Raw genomic sequence first — 24,023 nt, 5'->3', positions numbered from 1 at the left:
TCTTATATCATTTTCTAGATGTATTTTGGACGGAAAAAAATAAAACAATAAAAACATTAATTGAAGATTTGAGGTCACAAAACTTATTAACCCAGCTCCTCAGAGACGACTGAGAAGATCTACAAGTTTTGGAGAAAAATTTAGTGGCATGATTCTGTCTTCAGTTTATAGAAGTTAATCTGTGTTTATGAGACACTGAGTACATTGAGCTACGCATATTTGATCGTTAACATCTAAGAGAAAAGCAGAAAAGTTTGGACGACCTGTTCTGGGGATTAAAAATAAAATGTCTCTACTTCTAGAAATGTTCTGTAACTGTGCGCAGCAACTGATAGTGGTCACGTGAGGCTGTTAGTTTAGGCAAGTGGAAGATTTGGAACAGGCTTTTCACAGTTCTCTGATGACCATATTAGAACTTTTCAAAAACCACAAACGTGCAGATGAAATATGTGTTTCAGATGGGACGCAGAATTATTTCTTTAATAAATTCATTACCCTATAGGAGTGTTTACACGTTTTAATCCTGCAATGTTTTGGGTAAATAATGATAGGAGGTTTTACCTCTTATCCATCCTATTGTATATTGTCCTATTTTTCACTATTGAGGTACAGGTTTAGAAAGATTCAAATATTTAAAAGGGTTGTCCAGCAGTATCTGCACATTGGGCGTGTTCAAAAACCCGTACTCGCCTGCTAATGTAACACCCCAGAGTTGTGTTACTACACGCCTCTACCCCGCTACTATCTTCTAAGAGCCTGTGTATTGTCATCTGATGTAATTTATATTATGTCTTCACAAATGTGCATATAAAACCATGTTAAATACAATTGTTCCTGTAATTTCCCGGGTTCACCAGCAGATGGCAGCAATGCATTGGTCAGGTACAAGTCCTAGTTTAGTGTATCTAGGCAGGAATGGATTATTCCAGCTTAGCTCCCCATCTGTGAGAGAAGTGGGCTGTTCCAACATCCTGCAGCATGGGTGAAGAAGGAAGTTAGAATCAGTATAGCCCACCCCCTGCTAGAGGTAGGGTGTGTGTGTGTGTGTGTGTGTGTGTAGGAGATCCCCTGCATAGGGAAGACAGCAAGGATCTTGTCTCGGCTGAGACTTGATCATATCCCCAGACTGAGCAGCTTCAGCCTCAGCTGGATGAAAAGAAGCAGAAACTACAACCTCCAGAGTTCCAGGAAGAAAGCATTCCCTGAGAAATCTGAGAGATAAGTCCAGAGACCTAGGAGAAGCCATTCCTCTTCAGCTAGTCTGCCCCCATACAGCAGAAGTTATAGAAAAGTGCAGAAGATTAATTCCTGTCACAATTACAGAGCTACCAAGCAGACTACTTATCCTGAAAGCTCCCCACATGTAAAGCAGAAGCACTCATTCCTGCCAATCATTGCTAAAAACCTGCTGGGACTAAGAGACCAAGGCTGTATACTGCTTGGATACAAATTATCTTCATTAAAGAAACGGAAACACCGTTGACAGAATTATCACCACCCTATAGAGACATTATAAGCAATCATACCACTCTGGCATTCCTAATCTGGGATATACATTATAACACCTTGGAAGGGCCCTGGGGTAGTACCCTGCACACGCTGCAATTGGAGTCACGACAAATCAGAACCTTAAATCTCCGTATCCTGGCCATTGCACTAACCAAAGCTCTGTTTGGCTCCCTTGCTCCCTTCAGCAGTGTGGTCCCCATCCTGTAAACTTCTGGATGAATGGGGTCACGTCACTGCCATTGTTCCCTCTAAGCCTGGGGTGTAGATATAGGGGAAGCGGCTGATTTGGGGCCTGAACTCAGAAGGGGACCACCTAAGAGGAGGATTTAACAGATTTTATATACAGGGCCCCCTCAACAGTATTATACAATTACATTATATATAGTTACACTGTAGAAAACAGACGAAGCTGCTACTCAGGAGTGGGGGTTGCACAGGATTCGGGAGTTGCGAACAAGTTGCTGGGGGAGGGGGCCCATTAAAAAATTTGCTGTGGGGCCCAGTCATATCTAAGTACACAACTGCTCTAAGCCTTTGCAGTTACTGAGTGGAGCTGGGCGATACATCATGAAAGATGGGGAATCTGTTAATAAGGGTGGATTCCCATGTAGCAACCATAGGGTAAACTTCAAATTGTGTGTGAAAATCATTTAAGGGGTATTCCCAATTTCCCATCTCTGACTTTTCTGTGGGTTTACCATACAAGTCCAATAGATGCGGACTCTCGAGAACAGAGCTTTATTTGCCTACTGCAGTGTATGAGGAGGTGACTCCACATGCATGTCTCTCTCCATTTACTTCTAAAGGCCCCTTTACATGGCCAGATGGAGTAGATGATTGTCGGGATGCAAACATTCCTTCTCGACAAATCGCCTGCTCGTCATTTGAGGAGGCCTCTACATTTACATGCAGCGATCTCCTCCAAAGAATCATTGCTGTTTAGATGGTGGGATCTGCTGCTGGCAAATAATGATCAAGGTTAACCTTTCGGTCATTTATAGGTAATCGGTGGCAGCTTTACACCAGCAAGTAATTGATACAGAGAGCTTGTATGAAGACTTGTTAGTGATAATCTGCCCAGGCAAGGTAAAGGACCCTTAAAGAGGACCTTTCACCACAAAACGCAATGCAATCTGAACCATGTTATAGAGAAGGAGAAGCCAAGAAGATTGATATATAGTTTTGATGGAAAAGATTCAGTAAAACCTGTAATTTATTCATATATCTTTGCTTTTTCCACTTCCTGCGAACAGCTATGGGTACAGGGGGGAGGAGTAATCAGTGACAGAGCGATCTCTTATACACACAATGCTATCAATCACTGATAACCCCCTCCTCCCTGTAACCATAGCTGTGATGGGATGCGACACCACAGATAGCACAGTGATAACCTTCTGAATAAAGATAATGTAGTAAATGTTACCTGCAGTCCTATGTAACACCACAGATGACATAGTGATAACTCACTGGTTACAGAAAATTTTGTAATTGTTACCTGCAGTCCCATGTACCACCACAGATGGCACAGTGATAACAGAGTACAAATAACGTAATAATTGTTACCTGCAGTCCTATGTAACACCAGAGATAACACAGTGATAACCCTCTAGGTACAGATATTGTAGAAAATGTTACCTGCAGACCCATGTAACACCACAGATAATACTGTGATAACCCTCTATGTACAGATAATGTAGACGAGGTAACTTGCAGTCCTATGTAACACCATAGATAACAGTGATTGGGTGACGGATGCAGTCTTTGACAATACTTGGAAAGGTGATCAAGGCAAACAACAGACCTTCAGGTCTGTATCATGCCAAGATCATGGCAGATATTGATTTGCGACTGATCGCTTTAACTTCTGTTGTTTTGGGCCAGAACAACAATTTTCACTGACCGGCCGTGGCCAACAAGCGAATCAGACAAAGGCTATGTGCAAGATGACATCTTAGCCATAATGTTACAGATCCAGAAAACAGTAAATGTGCATGAGTGAATCTCTATGTCAGCTCTTACTTTGTTCATTTTGGGAGTAGATGTTTCGGATGGTTGTAGGAATAAGGGAGAGGACACTTTGGAATAAATTTAATGACAAATGCGGCAGAGCTGAGGGTATTGTTTTGCACATCCTATGGTGTTATAACTTATATTTTATGCCTATCCCTGTACGCAAACCTTCCGCATAACCTTAACCTAGAGAGTTGATGTGGCAAAGAGTTACCGTACGTGGCAAATGTTTTTGGCTTTAGACTTACACTTGTGGAGGCCACAGCTTCTTGGACACTTTTCATGATGAACTCGTGTGTGATTGTCCGGGTGGGTAATTCATTGTAAAGGGAGTTGATTAAAGCAACCTTGGCCGCATCTCGCCGTGCTTCTGCTCTACTTGTGCAACACTGAGGAAACAATGAAGACAAAGCTAATTAATATTATAGTGTGTATTATTGAGACACATAAGTTACATAAAGAAGTATTGTGTCACAGGGCATTTGAAAGAAGCACGTGTATAAGAAACCCCATACAGGGTTAAATAGGACTGTCACCTCTCCCGACATTTCCGTTTTAGTAAATACTTGCATTCCCCATAGTGTTACAATTCTGGTGCATCTACTCATTTGACTTTATGTTGTGCCATTCCTCTATTATTCCTTCTAAAGCTTTATGAGTGAATTACCAGCAGTCAGAAATAAAGGTCCTTCTAGCTCTACCATTTAGGGGGTGTGTCTGCACAGTCTAAAATTGGCAGCACTGATTGGATAATGCCATACTGTGCAGGGACACACCCCCAACCAGTAGCACCCTGATGGACCGTGGTGAAAGTCCTAGAAGAAGGACACCCTGTGACCAGGAAGCCATCAGGGACCCTTCTAACAAAAAAGGTCCAAAATGGTTAAATTGGCTCTTTAAGGTGCAAGTGCACTTTAATGACCATATTGAGAAAATTACATAGTTTGACAAATCTGTAATTTTTAGGTTAGTAGTGGCGTTCCCTCCCTTTACATATTTGGATGCAGTATTTCTTCCAATACCCTCACATTCCATCCATAAATAATAAGATCACATTTGACAAATACATAGGTATGGTTGCTAGATTAAAGGGGTTATTCATCTAAAAAAAACGGAGACCGCTTAGGCCGCCATACACAAGTGTATTGTCAGCTGAACCCGCCATGAACGGTTGTTTTTGTCAATAGTCTAATTTGTATGGGGAGCTTCTGACTCTACTGACAGATGATGTTGGGGGAGAGAAGGATGGGATGAATATTTTTGCCCAATCCTTTTGTTCTCCTGGGAGATAAGCTTCCCACAGAAGTGGCTGGTAGAGGCCTTCTCCTCCCTCCCTATTGAATACACATACATATTCGTATGAGCGTGTATGTATATGGGGTAGTCAGGAGGGAGTAGGGAGAGACCGTGAATGTGTATGGCAGCCTTTAGGCAAGTAATCAGCTGCAGTGGTCACTTGTTTCTAAATAAGGGCTCTTTCACACGAGCGGATCCTGTGCGGGTAATCCGCTGCATGAGAGAGAGCCAGGCCCCGCTCCGGACAGCAGAGACAATGATTGATAATACTCCGTGCCTCTCTGTGACCTTTTTACTACAAAATCTCGGTGAGATAAAGTTGTCATCGTGATTTTGTAGTAAAAAGGTCACAGAGAGGCACGGAGTATAATCAATCATGTTACTGCTCCGTGTCTCTGCTGTCCGGAGCGGGGCCTGGCTCTCTTTCACGCAGAGGATTACCCGCACGGCATCTGCTCGTGTGAAAGAGCTCTAACATATTTTTCATTATTCTATGGCATTTCCCAACATTTCCCCCGTTTTTGGTTGTTCTCAGACAATGCTTTTAAATACATAAATGGAAATGGGTGCGAGCAGAACTGGAATTGCCAAAAAGACTCCTGTCTATAGACTCTAGAGAGATCCGGCCTTTAGCGCATTACAGTCAGGCTACTTGATTTATGACATGACTTGAAAGGTGTGCTTTTGTCAGTATGGTTTGGCCTACAGAAGAAGACCATGTGTGCCTCATACCTTCTAACATTACACCAGCCCCATTCTCACCCTAGTTTCCTTTTTACTTGCTTTGAACTTTACACGCTCGTCCCGTTTCCTCCCTTGACGCTCTACCTTTATGTTCTAGATATTTCCCTGACTTCTCTTCATATCAGTACAGAAGACACATTCCAGATATTGCTCAGCTTACTCCTTCAGATCTGCAGCTTCTCCATCTGCGGACACATGATACTAATCACCATATACAATAACTTGACCCGCACTCAGCATGTGCGGTTTCTAAATCTAGGCGGGTTTTTTCTTCTTATCTCTTCTGCTTTGATCTAGTGGTAAACTCTGATTTTTATCCTTTTTCTGAGTAGGACATGTGTCACGGCGATGGGTTTATTTCATACATATTCATCTGGTTTATGATGTTGGTCATATTACTTTAATGAAAACCATTCTTACAGTTTCTTTCCCAAACAAACATTATTTAGGGATGAGCCTGTAATATTATACCAGCTGGAAGATAACCAGATACATTATATTCAAAGGGAAAAAAACAATGTGCCTGGACGTATACATGACCTGTGCTTCTAAGTTGAGTCATAGTATCAGCAATCTAATTAAGTAGGACATATTGAGACAAAAAATATTTTAGTTAAAGAGATGGGTCAGTAAAACATTGCTACTTTTTTTCAAAAGACATGGCTGCAGAAGTTTATGTAGCTCGGCTCCATTGAATGCTGCTGACCTGCAATACCACCTACCAACTGAGGAAAAGTGTGGCGCTGTTTTTTTCTTTGCAGAATTCAAAACTTGGGCAAACCCTTAATGGGAAAGTATCATCAGAAAATGACCTATTGTTTAAATCACAAGTTTATTTAAAACATTTTTTCTACAATTTTTGTTTTCATTTTCCATGTTACTATCTATATTTAAAACAAATACCAAAAATCATGCATTTTTTGCACTAGCCGCTAAGCCTAATATGTTGAGACTTCCTGTACAGGTACTTTTCAGCAGTCATATCATTATCATCCCAGGCAGAATTACAATGACTGATATCACCTCTGTATAATTAACAGACAAAACTTGAATTAAGCAGTAGGTCATTTTCTGATGACACATTCCCTTTAAAGGCTGTTTTCGCACACATTTTTTCCAAAAAAATGCCACAGCTATTTATGAGGCAATCTTTTGAGCTAAAGCCAGAAATGGATGCCAGCAATAGAAAAACAATTCCTTCCTTTACATTTTCCCATTCCTTCTGAATCTACATCTGGCTTTGGCTCAAGAAAAAAAATAAATAAAAATACATAAAAAAAAAAGTGACAAAAGCTGTGTGTGAAATGCCCCTAAATATTATACGACTGAATTGAAATTAGTGCATCTAAAACTGAAACCTGTTAAAAGATTATTTCTTATTCGGGAGCATTCACACAAATTTTGCGGGAACGGGTACAGACCCATTCATTTCAATGGGGCTGCAAAAGATGCGGACAGCACACCTTGTGCTGTCCGCATCTGTAATTCCGTTACGCGGCTTCGCAAAAAATATAGAGCATGTCCAATTTTTTTCCGCAATCGCAGACAAGAAAAGGCATATAGCGCCGGCCATGTGAGGTGCACAAAATGCAAAACGTACATGGCCGGTATCTGCGTTTTGTAGATCTGCAATTTGCGGACCGCAAAACACGGTCGTGTGAAAGCGCGCTTAGGAAAAGTACAAGCAGGATTTTGTCATTTTCCTGCATTCGCCATATGCTAATTACCCATCTGGAGTCACGGAGGTGGAGACACTAAGAAGAGTCAACCTAGCTGTCTTCTAGCTCTTCTCCTTTTCGGACAGGCTGAAGGCGCCTAGCGCCTGTGTAGTGCACCAATGAAGCCGCAGCAGGTACTCTCACTTCACTGTGCATGTGCCATACACTTCTAGCAGGAGTAATAAAGCGATTGCACATCATGCAGTCATAAGACTAGATGCTGCAGAATTGTTATTTCGGGGGAATGCAAGTAGTCACTACAACAGACATGTCAGGAGCGGTGAGCGCTCCTCTTCAAACCAGACATTTCTGCACGACGATTCAATAAACTTGTGGACTCACAATGACACAAAGAATCTTGTTTTTAACAGCAGCCACCTGGTGTTTTTGTCAGTGGAAGATATTATATGATTTGATAGAGAAATTTTGGCAAAAATCGACAGTGTTTTGTAATCTGTGCTATGAGCCTCATTTGTTATCGTTTTGCCTATGGTGCAGTTTAAAACCACCAATTATTTTGAAGGTCTCGGCTTTCATAATCCGCTTTGTCTCACACAGTAGCTGTAGGAAACAGTTGTTTTGTTTCCCAGCCGTTGGTCGGAAGGGCCTGGGATTTCGGCTGTATGGAGTCTTATGTTTAAATCATCACAAGAATCCTTCCCCGTGACAGTCCTGCTGGGCTGCTTTGTGAAATATTGTCACCATTGACGATAAAACAAGAGGAGAACAGCTGTACTGTCACACGGGGAATACGTTCAAGACTTACAACCAGGCTTCATTACCACATTCAGCAACACAACCTTCAAACGTTCATCTATTTAATGTTATCAACATGCACAAAATGTCAAATTATCTCTTCTCATTTCTGACATTTAGTATTTTAATCCTAAAAATGGATCCTCTGTACATCATTTGGTACCATAAATGGGACAAGCATGCCAATCTATCTAAAATACAGGGGTATAATGGGAGTAATGCGCCATAAATAAACGAGACGTTATAAGTAGGGATGAGCGAACTCGAACTGTATAGTTCGGGTTCGTACCGAATTTTGGGGTGTCCGTGACACGGACCCGAACCCGGACATTTTCGTAAAAGTCCGGGTTCGGGTTCGGTGTTCGTCGCTTTCTTCGCGCTTTTGTGACGCTTTCTTGGCGCTTTTTGAAAGGCTGCAAAGCAGCCAATCAACAAGCGTCATACTACTTGCCCCAAGAGGCCATCACAGCCATGCCTACTATTGGCATGGCTGTGATTGGCCAGAGCACCATGGGACCCAGCCTCTATTTAAGCTGGAGTCACATAGCGCCGCCCGTCACTCTGCTCTGATTAGCGTAGGGAGAGGTTGCGGCTGCGACAGTAGGGCGAGATTAGGCAGATTAACTCCTCCAAAGGACTTGATTAACTGATCGATCTGCAGCTGTGGATCATTGAGCTGCTGATCCTCAATTGCTCACTGTTTTTAGGCTGCACAGACCGTTTGTCAGTCACATTTTTCTGGGGTGATCGGCGGCCATTTTGTGTCTTGTGGTGCGCCAGCACAAGCTGCGACCAAGTGCATTTAACCCTCAATGGTGTGGTTGTTTTTTGGCTAAAGCCTACATCAGGGTGAAGCTGTCACACCAAGTGCATTTAACCAGCAATAGTCTGTTCATTTTTTGGCCATATACAAAATCAGGGGCAAGCTGCGCCTGTCACCAAGTGCATTTAACCCTCAATGGTGTGGTTGTTTTTTGGCTAAAGCCTACATCAGGGTGAAGCTGTCACACCAAGTGCATTTAACCAGCAATAGTCTGTTCATTTTTTGGCCATATACTAAATCAGGGGCAAGCTGCGCCTGTCACCAAGTGCATTTAACCCTCAATGGTGTGGTTGTTTTTTGGCTAAAGCCTACATCAGGGTGAAGCTGTCACACCAAGTGCATTTAACCAGCAATAGTCTGTTTATTTTTTGGCCATATCCCAGTCTAATTCTGTCACTAAATCCATACCGGTCACCCAGCGCCTAAATACTAGGCCTCAAATTTATATCCAGCTAAATCTGTCCCTAGTGCTGTAGCTGGGCGAGTTATTTAGTGTCCGTTCAAGCACATTTCTTGTTCTGGGTTGAAATACAATTCCCAATTTAGCAATTTCATAATTTAGTGGTTTCTGCTATATCAGAGCTATTTGAAATCTATCCCTAAAAGGGTATATAATATTCAAGGTGCACATTGGGTCATTCAGAATAACTTCACACACACCCGCTACTGTGTATTTCCAAGTCTAATTCTGTCACTAAACCCATACCTGTCACGCAGCGCCTAAATACTAGGCCTCAAATTTATATCCAGCTAAATCTGTCCCTAGTGCTGTAGCTGGGCGAGTTATTTAGTGTCCGTTCAAGCACATTTCTTGTTCTGGGTTGAAATACAATTCCCAATTTAGCAATTTCATAATTTAGTGGTTTCTGCTATATCAGAGCTATTTGAAATCTATCCCTAAAAGGGTATATAATATTCAAGGTGCACATTGGGTCATTCAGAATAACTTCACACACACCCGCTACTGTGTATTTCCAAGTCTAATTCTGGCACTAAACCCATACCTGTCACCCAGCGCCTAAATACTAGGCCTCAAATTTATATCCCGCTAAATCTGTCCTTAGTGCTGTAGCTGGGCGAGTTATTTAGTGTCCGTTCAAGCACATTTCTTGTTCTGGGTTGAAATACAATTCCCAATTTAGCAATTTCATAATTTAGTGGTTTCTGCTATATCAGAGCTATTTGAAATCTATCCCTAAAAGGGTATATAATATTCAAGGTGCACATTGGGTCATTCAGAATAACTTCACACACACCCGCTACTGTGTATTTCCAAGTCTAATTCTGGCACTAAACCCATACCTGTCACCCAGCGCCTAAATACTAGGCCTCAAATTTATATCCCGCTAAATCTGTCCTTAGTGCTGTAGCTGGGCGAGTTATTTAGTGTCCGTTCAAGCACATTTCTTGTTCTGGGTTGAAATACAATTCCCAATTTAGCAATTTCATAATTTAGTGGTTTCTGCTATATCAGAGCTATTTGAAATCTATCCCTAAAAGGGTATATAATATTCAAGGTACACATTGGGTCATTCAGAATAACTTCACACACACCCGCTACTGTGTATTTCCAAGTCTAATTCTGGCACTAAACCCATACCTGTCACCCAGCGCCTAAATACTAGGCCTCAAATTTATATCCCGCTAAATCTGTCCTTAGTGCTGTAGCTGGGCGAGTTATTTAGTGTCCGTTCAAGCACATTTCTTGTTCTGGGTTGAAATACAATTCCCAATTTAGCAATTTCATAATTTAGTGGTTTCTGCTATATCAGAGCTATTTGAAATCTATCCCTAAAAGGGTATATAATATTCAAGGTGCACATTGGGTCATTCAGAATAACTTCACACACACCCGCTACTGTGTATTTCCAAGTCTAATTCTGGCACTAAACCCATACCTGTCACCCAGCGCCTAAATACTAGGTCCTCAAATTTATATCCCGCTAAATCTGTCCTTAGTGCTGTAGCTGGGCGAGTTATTAAGTGTCCGTTCAAGCACATTTCTTGTTCTGGGTTGAAATACAATTCCCAATTTAGCAATTTCATAATTTAGTGGTTTCTGCTATATCAGAGCTATTTGAAATCTATCCCTAAAAGGGTATATAATATTCAAGGTGCACATTGGGTCATTCAGAATAACTTCACACACACCCGCTACTGTGTATTTCCAAGTCTAATTCTGGCACTAAACCCATACCTGTCACCCAGCGCCTAAATACTAGGCCTCAAATTTATATCCCGCTAAATCTGTCCTTAGTGCTGTAGCTGGGCGAGTTATTTAGTGTCCGTTCAAGCACATTTCTTGTTCTGGGTTGAAATACAATTCCCAATTTAGCAATTTCATAATTTAGTGGTTTCTGCTATATCAGAGCTATTTGAAATCTATCCCTAAAAGGGTATATAATATTCAAGGTGCACATAGGGTCATTCAGAATAACTTCACACACACGCTTCTGTGCATTTCCAAGTCTAATTCTGTCACTAAATCCATACCGGTCACCCAGCGCCTAAATACTAGGCCTCAAATTTATATCCAGCTAAATCTGTCCCTAGTGCTGTAGCTGGGCGAGTTATTTAGTGTCCGTTCAAGCACATTTCTTGTTCTGGGTTGAAATACAATTCCCAATTTAGCAATTTCATAATTTAGTGGTTTCTGCTATATCAGAGCTATTTGAAATCTATCCCTAAAAGGGTATATAATATTCAAGGTGCACATAGGGTCATTCAGAATAACTTCACACACCCGCTACTGTGCATTTCCAAATCTAATTCTGTCACTAAACCCATACCTGTCACCCAGCGCCTAAATACTAGGCCTCAAATTTATATCCCGCTAAATCTCTCGTTACCGCTGTCCTGTTGTGGCTGGGAAAGTTATTTAGTGTCCGTCAAAGCACATTTTTTGTTCTGGGTTGAAATACAATTCCCAATTTAGCAATTTCATAATTTAGTCGTTTCTGCTATATCAGAGCTATTTGAAATCTATCCCTAAAAGGGTAGATCATATTGAAGGTGCACATAGGGTCATTCAGAATAACTTCACACACACGCTTCTGTGCATTTCCAAGTCTAATTCTGTCACTAAATCCATACCGGTCACCCAGCGCCTAAATACTAGGCCTCAAATTTATATCCCGCTGAATTTGAATACAATACATTGGGCCAAATAATATATTTGTTGTTGTGGTGAACCATAACAATGAGAAAAACATCTAGTAAGGGACGCGGACGTGGACATGGTCGTGGTGGTGTTAGTGGACCCTCTGGTGCTGGGAGAGGACGTGGCCGTTCTGCCACATCCACACGTCCTAGTGTACCAACTACCTCAGGTCCCAGTAGCCGCCAGAATTTACAGCGATATATGGTGGGGCCCAATGCCGTTCTAAGGATGGTAAGGCCTGAGCAGGTACAGGCATTAGTCAATTGGGTGGCCGACAGTGGATCCAGCACGTTCACATTATCTCCCACCCAGTCTTCTGCAGAAAGCGCACAGATGGCGCCTGAAAACCAACCCCATCAGTCTGTCACATCACCCCCATGCATACCAGGGAAACTGTCTCAGCCTCAAGTTATGCAGCAGTCTCTTATGCTGTTTGAAGACTCCGCTGGCAGGGTTTCCCAAGGGCATCCACCTAGCCCTTCCCCAGCGGTGAAAGACATAGAATGCACTGACGCACAACCACTTATGTTTCCTGATGATGAGGACATGGGAATACCACCTCAGCATGTCTCTGATGATGACGAAACACAGGTGCCAACTGCTGCGTCTTTCTGCAGTGTGCAGACTGAACAGGAGGTCAGGGATCAAGACTGGGTGGAAGACGATGCAGGGGACGATGAGGTCCTAGACCCCACATGGAATGAAGGTCGTGCCACTGACTTTCACAGTTCGGAGGAAGAGGCAGTGGTGAGACCGAGCCAACAGCGTAGCAAAAGAGGGAGCAGTGGGCAAAAGCAGAACACCCGCCGCCAAGAGACTCCGCCTGCTACTGACCGCCGCCATCTGGGACCGAGCACCCCAAAGGCAGCTTCAAGGAGTTCCCTGGCATGGCACTTCTTCAAACAATGTGCTGACGACAAGACCCGAGTGGTTTGCACGCTGTGCCATCAGAGCCTGAAGCGAGGCATTAACGTTCTGAACCTGAGCACAACCTGCATGACCAGGCACCTGCATGCAAAGCATGAACTGCAGTGGAGTAAACACCTTAAAACCAAGGAAGTCACTCAGGCTCCCCCTGCTACCTCTTCTGCTGCTGCCGCCTCGGCCTATTCTGCTGCTGCCGCCTCGGCCTCTTCCTCCGCCTCTGGAGGAACGTTGGCACCTGCCGCCCAGCAAACAGGGGATGTACCACCAACACCACCACCACCACCTCCGTCACCAAGCGTCTCAACCATGTCACACGCCAGCGTTCAGCTCTCCATCTCACAAACATTTGATAGAAAGCGTAAATTCCCACCTAGCCACCCTCGATCCCTGGCCCTGAATGCCAGCATTTCTAAACTACTGGCCTATGAAATGCTGTCATTTAGGCTGGTGGACACAGACAGCTTCAAACAGCTCATGTCGCTTGCTGTCCCACAGTATGTTGTTCCCAGCCGGCACTACTTCTCCAAGAGAGCCGTGCCTTCCCTGCACAACCAAGTATCCGATAAAATCAAGTGTGCACTGCGCAACGCCATCTGTGGCAAGGTCCACCTAACCACAGATACGTGGACCAGTAAGCACGGCCAGGGACGCTATATCTCCCTAACTGCACACTGGGTAAATGTAGTGGCAGCTGGGCCCCAGGCGGAGAGCTGTTTGGCGCACGTCCTTCCGCCGCCAAGGATCGCAGGGCAACATTCTTTGCCTCCTGTTGCCACCTCCTCCTTCTCGGCTTCCTCCTCCTCTTCTTCCACCTGCTCATCCAGTCAGCCACACACCTTCACCACCAACTTCAGCACAGCCCGGGGTAAACGTCAGCAGGCCATTCTGAAACTCATATGTTTGGGGGACAGGCCCCACACCGCACAGGAGTTGTGGCGGGGTATAGAACAACAGACCGACGAGTGGTTGCTGCCGGTGAGCCTCAAGCCCGGCCTGGTGGTGTGTGATAATGGGCGAAATCTCGTTGCAGCTCTGGGACTAGCCAATTTGACGCACATCCCTTGCTTGGCGCATGTGCTGAATTTGGTGGTGCAGAAGTTCATTCACAACTACCCCGACATGTCAGAGCTGCTGCATAAAGTGCGGGCCGTCTGTTCGCGCTTCCGGCGTTCACATCCTGCTGCTGCTCGCCTGTCTGCGCTACAGCGTAACTTCGGCCTTCCCGCTCACCGCCTCATATGCGACGTGCCCACCAGGTGGAACTCCACCTTGCACATGCTGGACAGACTGTGCGAGCAGCAGCAGGCCATAGTGGAGTTTCAGCTGCAGCACGCACGGGTCAGTCGCACTACAGAACAGCACCACTTCACCACCAATGACTGGGCCTCCATGCGAGACCTGTGTGCCCTGTTGCGCTGTTTCGAGTACTCCACCAACATGGCCAGTGGCGATGACACCGTTATCAGCGTTACAATACCACTTCTATGTCTCCTTGAGAAAACACTTAGGGCGATGATGGAAGAGGAGGTGGCCCAGGAGGAGGAGGAGGAGGAGGAGGAAGAGGGGTCATTTTTAGCACTTTCAGGCCAGTCTCTTCGAAGTGACTCAGAGGGAGGTTTTTGGCAACAGCAGAGGCCAGGTACAAATGTGGCCAGCCAGGGCCCACTACTGGAGGACGAGGAGGACGAGGATGAGGAGGAGGTGGAGGAGGATGAGGATGAAGCATGGTCACAGCGGGGTGGCACCCAACGCAGCTCGGGTCCATCACTGGTGCGTGGCTGGGGGGAAAGGCAGGACGATGACGATACGCCTCCCACAGAGGACAGCTTGTCCTTATCCCTGGGCAGCCTGGCACACATGAGCGACTACATGCTGCAGTGCCTGCGCAACGACAGCAGAGTTGCCCACATTTTAACCTGTGCGGACTACTGGGTTGCCACCCTGCTGGATCCACGCTACAAAGACAATGTGCCCACCTTACTTCCTGCACTGGAGCGTGATAGGAAGATGCGCGAGTACAAGCGCACGTTGGTAGACGCGCTACTGAGAGCATTCCCAAATGTCACAGGGGAACAAGTGGAAGCCCAAGGCCAAGGCAGAGGAGGAGCAAGAGGTCGCCAAGGCAGCTGTGTCACGGCCAGCTCCTCTGAGGGCAGGGTTAGCATGGCAGAGATGTGGAAAACTTTTGTCAACACGCCACAGCTAACTGCACCACCACCTGATACGCAACGTGTTAGCAGGAGGCAACATTTCACTAACATGGTGGAACAGTACGTGTGCACACCCCTCCACGTACTGACTGATGGTTCGGCCCCATTCAACTTCTGGGTCTCTAAATTGTCCACGTGGCCAGAGCTAGCCTTTTATGCCTTGGAGGTGCTGGCCTGCCCGGCAGCCAGCGTTTTGTCTGAACGTGTATTCAGCACGGCAGGGGGCGTCATTACAGACAAACGCAGCCGCCTGTCTACAGCCAATGTGGACAAGCTGACGTTCATAAAAATGAACCAGGCATGGATCCCACAGGACCTGTCCGTCCCTTGTCCAGATTAGACATTAACTACCTCCCCATAACCATATATTATTGGACTCCAGGGCACTTCCTCATTCAATCCTATTTTTATTTTCATTTTACCATTATATTGCGATGCTACCCAAAGTTGAATGAACCTCTCCTCTGCCTGTGTGCTAGGCCTAAATATATGCCAATGGACTGTTGCAGTGGTGGCTGACATGAAGCCTGATTCTCTGCTATGACATGCAGACTAATTCTCTGCTGACATGAAGCCAGATTGTCTGTTACGGGACCTCTCTCCTCTGCCTGGGTGCTGGGCCTAAATTTATGACAATGGACTGTTGCAGTGGTGGCTGACGTGAAGCCTCATTCTCTGCTATGACATGCAGACTGATTCTCTGCTGACATGAAGCCAGATTGTCTGTTACGGGACCTCTCTCCTCTGCCTGTGTGCTAGGCCTAAATATATGCCAATGGACTGTTGCAGTGGTGGCTGACGTGAAGCCTGATTCTCTGCTATGACATGCAGACTGATTCTCTGCTGACATGAAGCCAGATCCTCTGTTACGGGACCTCTCTCCTCTGCCTGTGTGTGTGCTGGGCCTAAATATATGCCAATGGACTGTTGCAGTGGTGGCTGACGTGAAGCCTCATTCTCTGCTATGACATGCAGACTAATTCTCTGCTGACATGAAGACAGATTCTCTGTTACGGGACCTCCCTCCTCTGCCTGGGTGCTGGGCCTAAATATATGCCAATGGACTGTTGCAGTGGTGGGTGACGTGAAGCCTCATTCTCTGCTATGACATGCAGACTAATTCTCTGCTGACATGAAGCCAGATTGTCTGTTACGGGACCTCTCTCCTCTGCCTGTGTGTGTGCTGGGCCTAAATATATGCCAATGGACTGTTGCAGTGGTGGCTGACGTGAAGCCTCATTCTCTGCTATGACATGCAGACTAATTCTCTGCTGACATGAAGACAGATTCTCTGTTACGGGACCTCTCTCCTCTGCCTGTGTGTGTGCTGGGCCTAAATATATGCCAATGGACTGTTGCAGTGGTGGCTGACGTGAAGCCTCATTCTCTGCTATGACATGCAGACTAATTCTCTGCTGACATGAAGACAGATTCTCTGTTACGGGACCTCCCTCCTCTGCCTGGGTGCTGGGCCTAAATATATGCCAATGGACTGTTGCAGTGGTGGGTGACGTGAAGCCTGATTCTCTGCTATGACATGCAGACTAATTCTCTGCTGACATGAAGACAGATTCTCTGTTACGGGACCTCTCTCCTCTGCCTGTGTGTGTGCTGGGCCTAAATATATGCCAATGGACTGTTGCAGTGGTGGCTGACGTGAAGCCTCATTCTCTGCTATGACATGCAGACTAATTCTCTGCTGACATGAAGACAGATTCTCTGTTACGGGACCTCCCTCCTCTGCCTGGGTGCTGGGCCTAAATATATGCCAATGGACTGTTGCAGTGGTGGCTGACGTGAAGCCTCATTCTCTGCTATGACATGCAGACTGATTCTCTGCTGACATGAAGCCAGATCGTCTGTTACGGGACCTCTCTGCTCTGCCTGTGTGCTAGGCCTAAATATATGCCAATGGACTGTTGCAGTGGTGGGTGACGTGAAGCCTCATTCTCTGCTATGACATGCAGACTGATTCTCTGCTGTCATGAAGCCAGATTGTCTGTTACGGGACCTCTCTGCTCTGCCTGTGTGCTAGGCCTAAATATATGCCAATGGACTGTTGCAGTGGTGGGTGACGTGAAGCCTCATTCTCTGCTATGACATGCAGACTAATTCTCTGCTGACATGAAGACAGATTCTCTGCTGACATGAAGACAGATTCTCTGTTACGGGACCTCCCTCCTCTGCCTGGGTGCTGGGCCTAAATATATGCCAATGGACTGTTGCAGTGGTGGCTGACGTGAAGCCTCATTCTCTGCTATGACATGCAGACTAATTCTCTGCTGACATGAAGCCAGATTGTCTGTTACGGGACCTCTCTCCTCTGCCTGTGTGTGTGCTGGGCCTAAATATATGCCAATGGACTGTTGCAGTGGTGGCTGACGTGAAGCCTCATTCTCTGCTATGACATGCAGACTAATTCTCTGCTGACATGAAGACAGATTCTCTGTTACGGGACCTCTCTCCTCTGCCTGTGTGTGTGCTGGGCCTAAATATATGCCAATGGACTGTTGCAGTGGTGGCTGACGTGAAGCCTCATTCTCTGCTATGACATGCAGACTAATTCTCTGCTGACATGAAGACAGATTCTCTGTTACGGGACCTCCCTCCTCTGCCTGGGTGCTGGGCCTAAATATATGCCAATGGACTGTTGCAGTGGTGGGTGACGTGAAGCCTGATTCTCTGCTATGACATGCAGACTAATTCTCTGCTGACATGAAGACAGATTCTCTGTTACGGGACCTCTCTCCTCTGCCTGTGTGTGTGCTGGGCCTAAATATATGCCAATGGACTGTTGCAGTGGTGGCTGACGTGAAGCCTCATTCTCTGCTATGACATGCAGACTAATTCTCTGCTGACATGAAGACAGATTCTCTGTTACGGGACCTCCCTCCTCTGCCTGGGTGCTGGGCCTAAATATATGCCAATGGACTGTTGCAGTGGTGGCTGACGTGAAGCCTCATTCTCTGCTATGACATGCAGACTGATTCTCTGCTGACATGAAGCCAGATCGTCTGTTACGGGACCTCTCTGCTCTGCCTGTGTGCTAGGCCTAAATATATGCCAATGGACTGTTGCAGTGGTGGGTGACGTGAAGCCTCATTCTCTGCTATGACATGCAGACTGATTCTCTGCTGTCATGAAGCCAGATTGTCTGTTACGGGACCTCTCTGCTCTGCCTGTGTGCTAGGCCTAAATATATGCCAATGGACTGTTGCAGTGGTGGGTGACGTGAAGCCTCATTCTCTGCTATGACATGCAGACTGATTCTCTGCTGTCATGAAGCCAGATTGTCTGTTACGGGACCTCTCTGCTCTGCCTGTGTGCTAGGCCTAAATATATGCCAATGGACTGTTGCAGTGGTGGGTGACGTGAAGCCTCATTCTCTGCTATGACATGCAGACTGATTCTCTGCTGACATGAAGCCAGATTGTCTGTTACGGGACCTCTCTCCTCTGCCTGTGTGCTAGGCCTAAATATATGCCAATGGACTGTTGCAGTGGTGGCTGACGTGAAGCCTCATTCTCTGCTATGACATGCAGACTAATTCTCTGCTGACATGAAGCCAGATTGTCTGTTACGGGACCTCTCTCCTCTGCCTGGGTGCTGGGCCTAAATTTATGACAATGGACTGTTGCAGTGGTGGCTGACGTGAAGCCTGATTCTCTGCTATGACATGCAGACTGATTCTCTGCTGACATGAAGCCAGATCCTCTGTTACGGGACCTCTCTCCTCTGCCTGTGTGTGTGCTGGGCCTAAATATATGCCAATGGACTGTTGCAGTGGTGGCTGACGTGAAGCCTCATTCTCTGCTATGACATGCAGACTGATTCTCTGCTGACATGAAGCCAGATTCTCTGTTACGGGACCTCTCTCCTCTGCCTGTGTGTGTGCTGGGCCTAAATATATGCCAATGGACTGTTGCAGTGGTGGCTGACGTGAAGCCTCATTCTCTGCTATGACATGCAGACTAATTCTCTGCTGACATGAAGACAGATTCTCTGTTACGGGACCTCCCTCCTCTGCCTGGGTGCTGGGCCTAAATATATGCCAATGGACTGTTGCAGTGGTGGCTGACGTGAAGCCTCATTCTCTGCTATGACATGCAGACTAATTCTCTGCTGACATGAAGCCAGATCCTCTGTTACGGAACCTCTCTCCTCTGCCTGTGTGTGTGCTGGGCCTAAATATATGCCAATGGACTGTTGCAGTGGTGGGTGACGTGAAGCCTCATTCTCTGCTATGACATGCAGACTGATTCTCTGCTGACATGAAGCCAGATTGTCTGTTACGGGACCTCTCTCCTCTGCCTGTGTGCTAGGCCTAAATATATGCCAATGGACTGTTGCAGTGGTGGCTGACGTGAAGCCTCATTCTCTGCTATGACATGCAGACTAATTCTCTGCTGACATGAAGACAGATTCTCTGTTACGGGACCTCTCTCCTCTGCCTGGGTGCCGGGGCCTAAATATCTGAGAATGGACTGTTCCAGTGGTGGGTGACGGGAAGCCAGATTCTCTGCTATGGAACCTCTCTCCAATTGATTTTGGTTAATTTTTATTTATTTAATTTTTAATTTAATTCATTTCCCTATCCACATTTGTTTGCAGGGGATTTACCTACATGTTGCTGCCTTTTGCAGCCCTCTAGCTCTTTCCTGGGCTGTTTTACAGCCTTTTTAGTGCCGAAAAGTTCGGGTCCCCATTGACTTCAATGGGGTTCGGGTTCGGGACGAAGTTCGGATCGGGTTCGGATCCCGAACCCGAACATTTCCGGGATGTTCGGCCGAACTTCTCGAACCCGAACATCCAGGTGTTCGCTCAACTCTAGTTATAAGGCAAAGAAAGATACCATTAAAGGGTTTTCCAAATAAAACACTGTCCACCACATAAGAAATAGTCTATGGCAGAGAGCTCCAACCACTGGGAAAAGGACCAGTCCCGGGCCATGGATCTTTGGTACCGGGCCCCAGGGGGCTCTGGAGTTGAACAGCGGGGACAGGAAACATTGGCTCCTGTGCCCCACCGTTCAGCCTCGCCATTCGGGACCTCCTGTGCTGGGTCACAGATGAAGTGACATCATCAGGCCTAGTAACTAACTACAACTGGCAGCATGACGCAGGCAGCCAGGGCCACAGGTGGGAGTGAGGGGAGTCGTTTTTTATTGTGTTTGTGAAAACTACGGCGTTATATGTACAGAGGGCATTCATTTTGAGGAGACTACTACTGGGGGGCATTATGGCACTATATCTAAACAGGCCATTGTGCAATAAACTGGTTTGTTATGCAAAAAAAGTCCACGGGTCTAAAGGACTCCAACTATATGGGACTGTTGAAGATAGGTAGTGCCTGCGAATAAGGGATGTTTTTAATGGGAATACCCCTTTATGGCCACATGAACATGATTGTATTATAGCCCAGGTTTGTACAGAGCCTTTATAGGGCACTTACAGGGATGCATCGGGTCGTAGCACCCCGTAGTGTGAAGCTATATGGGATGTGTCATATACATGAGGTGTAAGAGTTAGGGCTGCAGTAAACGATTATTTTAGTAATAGAGTATTCTATCGATTATCTATCGATTTTTTACAATTAATCGAGTAATCTAATAAGTAAAAATGAATTAATAGACTGTTTTCCCTTATAAAAACTCATAAGACCCCAACACCCTTTAGTTCCCCCCTGTTCCATCAGCTCCGTTCCCCCCCAGTGCCATCAGCTCCACTATTCCCCAGTGCCATCAGCTTTCCCCCTTGCCATCAGGTCCATTCCCCCAGTGCCATCAGCTCTCCCCCACCCCAGTGCCTTTAGCTCTCCCCCACCCCAGTGCCATCAGGTCCATTCCCCTAGTGCCATCAGCTCTCCTCCACCCCAGTGCCATCAGCTCTCCCCCACCCCAAGCCACCAGCTCCACTCCCCAGTGCCATCAGTTCTCCGCAACCAGTGCCATCATCTCTCCCCCCCCATTGTGCCATCATCTCTCCCCCCACTGTGCCATCAGCCCCCCCCCGCCTTGTGCCATAGTCTCTGCTGCCCTGCTCCTCCTGACACCCGGATTGCACAGAGTCATTGGTTGCTATGACGCTGTACACTCCGGGTGCCTGGCCTTAGTCGTGCCCCCACCCCCTCAGTTTCACTAACTTACCTTTCCAGCAGGGGCGCCGCCGACACTCTATCGTTCCACGCTGCTCTGCGCCTGACTTCACACATCGCGTCAGGTCACGGCGTGTGTACGTCAGGAGGTCAGTGCAGCGCGAGACCATGGACGTGCTGTGAAGTGTCCAGAGGTCCCCTTCCGGAAAAGGTGAGTATTCCAAGCGCAGCGGGAGACCACGGAGCGGGAGTATTAGCAAGCGCTTCACTCTGTGGTCACATGACACAAACGAATCTTCAATGCAAAAAATTTGCATCGAGGATATTTTTGTGTCGAATTGCTTGTTTTTATTGAGTAATCGTTTCCGCCCTAGTAAGAGTATCTCACTGTTAGGCCTCATGCACACGACCGTTGTGTGCACCCGTGGCCGTTGGGCCGTGTAACGTTTTTTTCTGCGGTCCCATTGACTTTCAATGAGTCCGTGGAAAAATTGGAAAATGCACCGTTTGGCAGCCGCATCCGTGATCCGTGTTTCCTGGCCGTGAAAAAAATATGACCTGTCCTATTTTTTTCACGGCCAACGGTTCACGGACCCATTCAAGTCAATGGGTCCGTGAAAAAACACTGATGCACACAAGATTGGCATCAGTGTCCGTGATCCGTGTCCGTTTTTTCCTATCATTTAACCACTTAAGGACCACAGGTTTATACCCCCCTAGTGACCAGGCCCTTTTTTACAAATCGGCACTCCACAACTTTAGCGGTTTATTGCTCGGTCATGCAACTTACCACCCAAATGAATTTTACCTCCTTTTCTTCTCACTAATAGAGCTTTCATTTGGTGGTATTTCATTGCCGCTGACATTTTTACTTTTTTTGTTATTAATCGAAATTTAACGATTTTTTTGCAAAAAAATGACATTTTTCACTTTCAGCTGTAAAATTTTGCAAAAAAAACGACATCCATATATACATTTTTCGCCAAATTTATTGTTCTTCATGTCTTTGATAAAAAAAAATGTTTGGGCAAAAAAAAAATGGTTTGGGTAAAAGTTATAGCATTTACAAACTATGGTACAAAAATGTGAATTTCCGCTTTTTGAAACAGCTCTGACTTTCTGAGCACCTGTCATGATTCCTGAGGTTCTACAATGCCCAAACAGTAGAAAACCCCCACAAATGACCCCATTTCGGAAAGTAGACACCCTAAGGTATTCGCTGATGGGCATAGTGAGTTCATAGAACTTTTTATTTTTTGTCACAAGTTAGCGGAAAATGATGATGATTTTATTTTTTTTATTTTTTCTTACAAAGTCTCATATTCCACTAACTTGCGACAAAAAATAAAAAATTCTAAAAACTTGCCATGCCCCTCATGGAATACCTTGGGGTGTCTTCTTTCCAAAATGGGGTCACTTGTGGGGTAGTTATACTGCCCTGGCAATTATGGGGCCCAAATGTGTGAGAAGAACTTTGCAATCAAAATGTGTAAAAAATGACCGGTGAAATCCAAAAGGTGCACTTTGGAATATGTGCCCCTTTGCCCACCTTGGCAGCAAAAAAGTGTGACACATCTGGTATCGCCGTACTCAGGAGAAGTTGGGGAATGTGTTTTGGGGTGTCATTTTACATATACCCATGCTGGGTGAGAGAAATATCTTGGTCAAATGCCAACTTTGTATAAAAAAATGGGAAAAGTTGTCTTTTGCCAAGATATTTCTCTCACCCAGCATGGGTATATGTAAAATGACACCCCAAAACACATTCCCCAACTTCTCCTGAGTACGGCGATACCAGATGTGTCACACTTTTTTGCTGCCAAGGTGGGCAAAGGGGCACATATTCCAAAGTGCACCTTTCGGATTTTGCAGGGCATTTTTTACACATTTTGATTGCAAAGTTCTTCTCACACATTTGGGCCCCTAAATTGCCAGGGCAGTATAACTACGCCACAAGTGACCCCATTTTGGAAAGAAGACACCCCAAGGTATTCCGTGAGGGGCACTGCGAGTTCCTAGAATTTTTAATTTTTTGTCGCAAGTTAGTGGAATATGAGACTTTGTAAGGAAAAAAGAAAAAAAAAGAAAAATCATTTTCCGCTAACTTGTGACAAAAAATAAAAAATTCTAGGAACTCGCCGTGCCCCTCACGGAATACCTTGGGGTGTCTTCTTTCCAAAATGGGGTCACTTGTGGCGTAGTTATACTGCCCTGGCAATTTAGGGGCCCAAATGTGTAAGAAGTACCTTGAAATCAAAATGTGTAAAAAATGGCCGGTGAAATCTGAAAGGTGCACTTTGGAATATGTGCCCCTTTGCCCACCTTGGCTGCAAAAAAGTGTCACACATCTGGTATCGTCGTACTCAGGAGAAGTTGGGCAATGTGTTTTGGGGTGTCATTTTACATATACCCATGCTGGGTGAGAGAAATATCTTGGCAAAAGACAACTTTTCCCATTTTTTTATACAAAGTTGGCATTTGACCAAGATATTTTTCTCACCCAGCATGGGTATATGTAAAATGACACCCCAAAACACATTCCCCAACTTCTCCTGAGTACGGCGATACCAGATGTGTGACACTTTTTTGCAGCCTAGATGCGCAAAGGGGCCCAAATTCCTTTTAGGAGGGCATTTTTAGACATTTGGATCCCAGACTTCTTCTCACACTTTCGGGCCCCTAAAAAGCCAGGGCAGTATAAATACCCCACATGTGACCCCACTTTGGAAAGAAGACACCCCAAGGTATTCAATGAGGGGCATGACGAGTTCCTAGAA

General features: G+C 45.7%; 1 protein-coding gene across 1 annotated transcript in view; it reads right to left on the bottom strand.

Moving 5' to 3' along the window:
* LOC122929129 (protein limb expression 1 homolog) overlaps nt 1-24,023 on the bottom strand; it is a 128,383-nt gene that overhangs the window by 19,190 nt on the left and 85,170 nt on the right. Inside the window, exon 3 of the mRNA XM_044282623.1 lies at nt 3,768-3,908. Within this exon, the coding sequence (XP_044138558.1) occupies nt 3,768-3,908 (141 nt within the window). The remainder of the gene's footprint in view (nt 1-3,767; nt 3,909-24,023) is intronic.

Source organism: Bufo gargarizans, chromosome 1 (genome assembly GCF_014858855.1).
Source record: "Bufo gargarizans isolate SCDJY-AF-19 chromosome 1, ASM1485885v1, whole genome shotgun sequence".
Lineage (NCBI taxonomy): Eukaryota > Metazoa > Chordata > Amphibia > Anura > Bufonidae > Bufo > Bufo gargarizans.
Note: the sequence above shows the minus strand (reverse complement) of the source record. Positions and strands in the feature narration are given on the sequence as shown.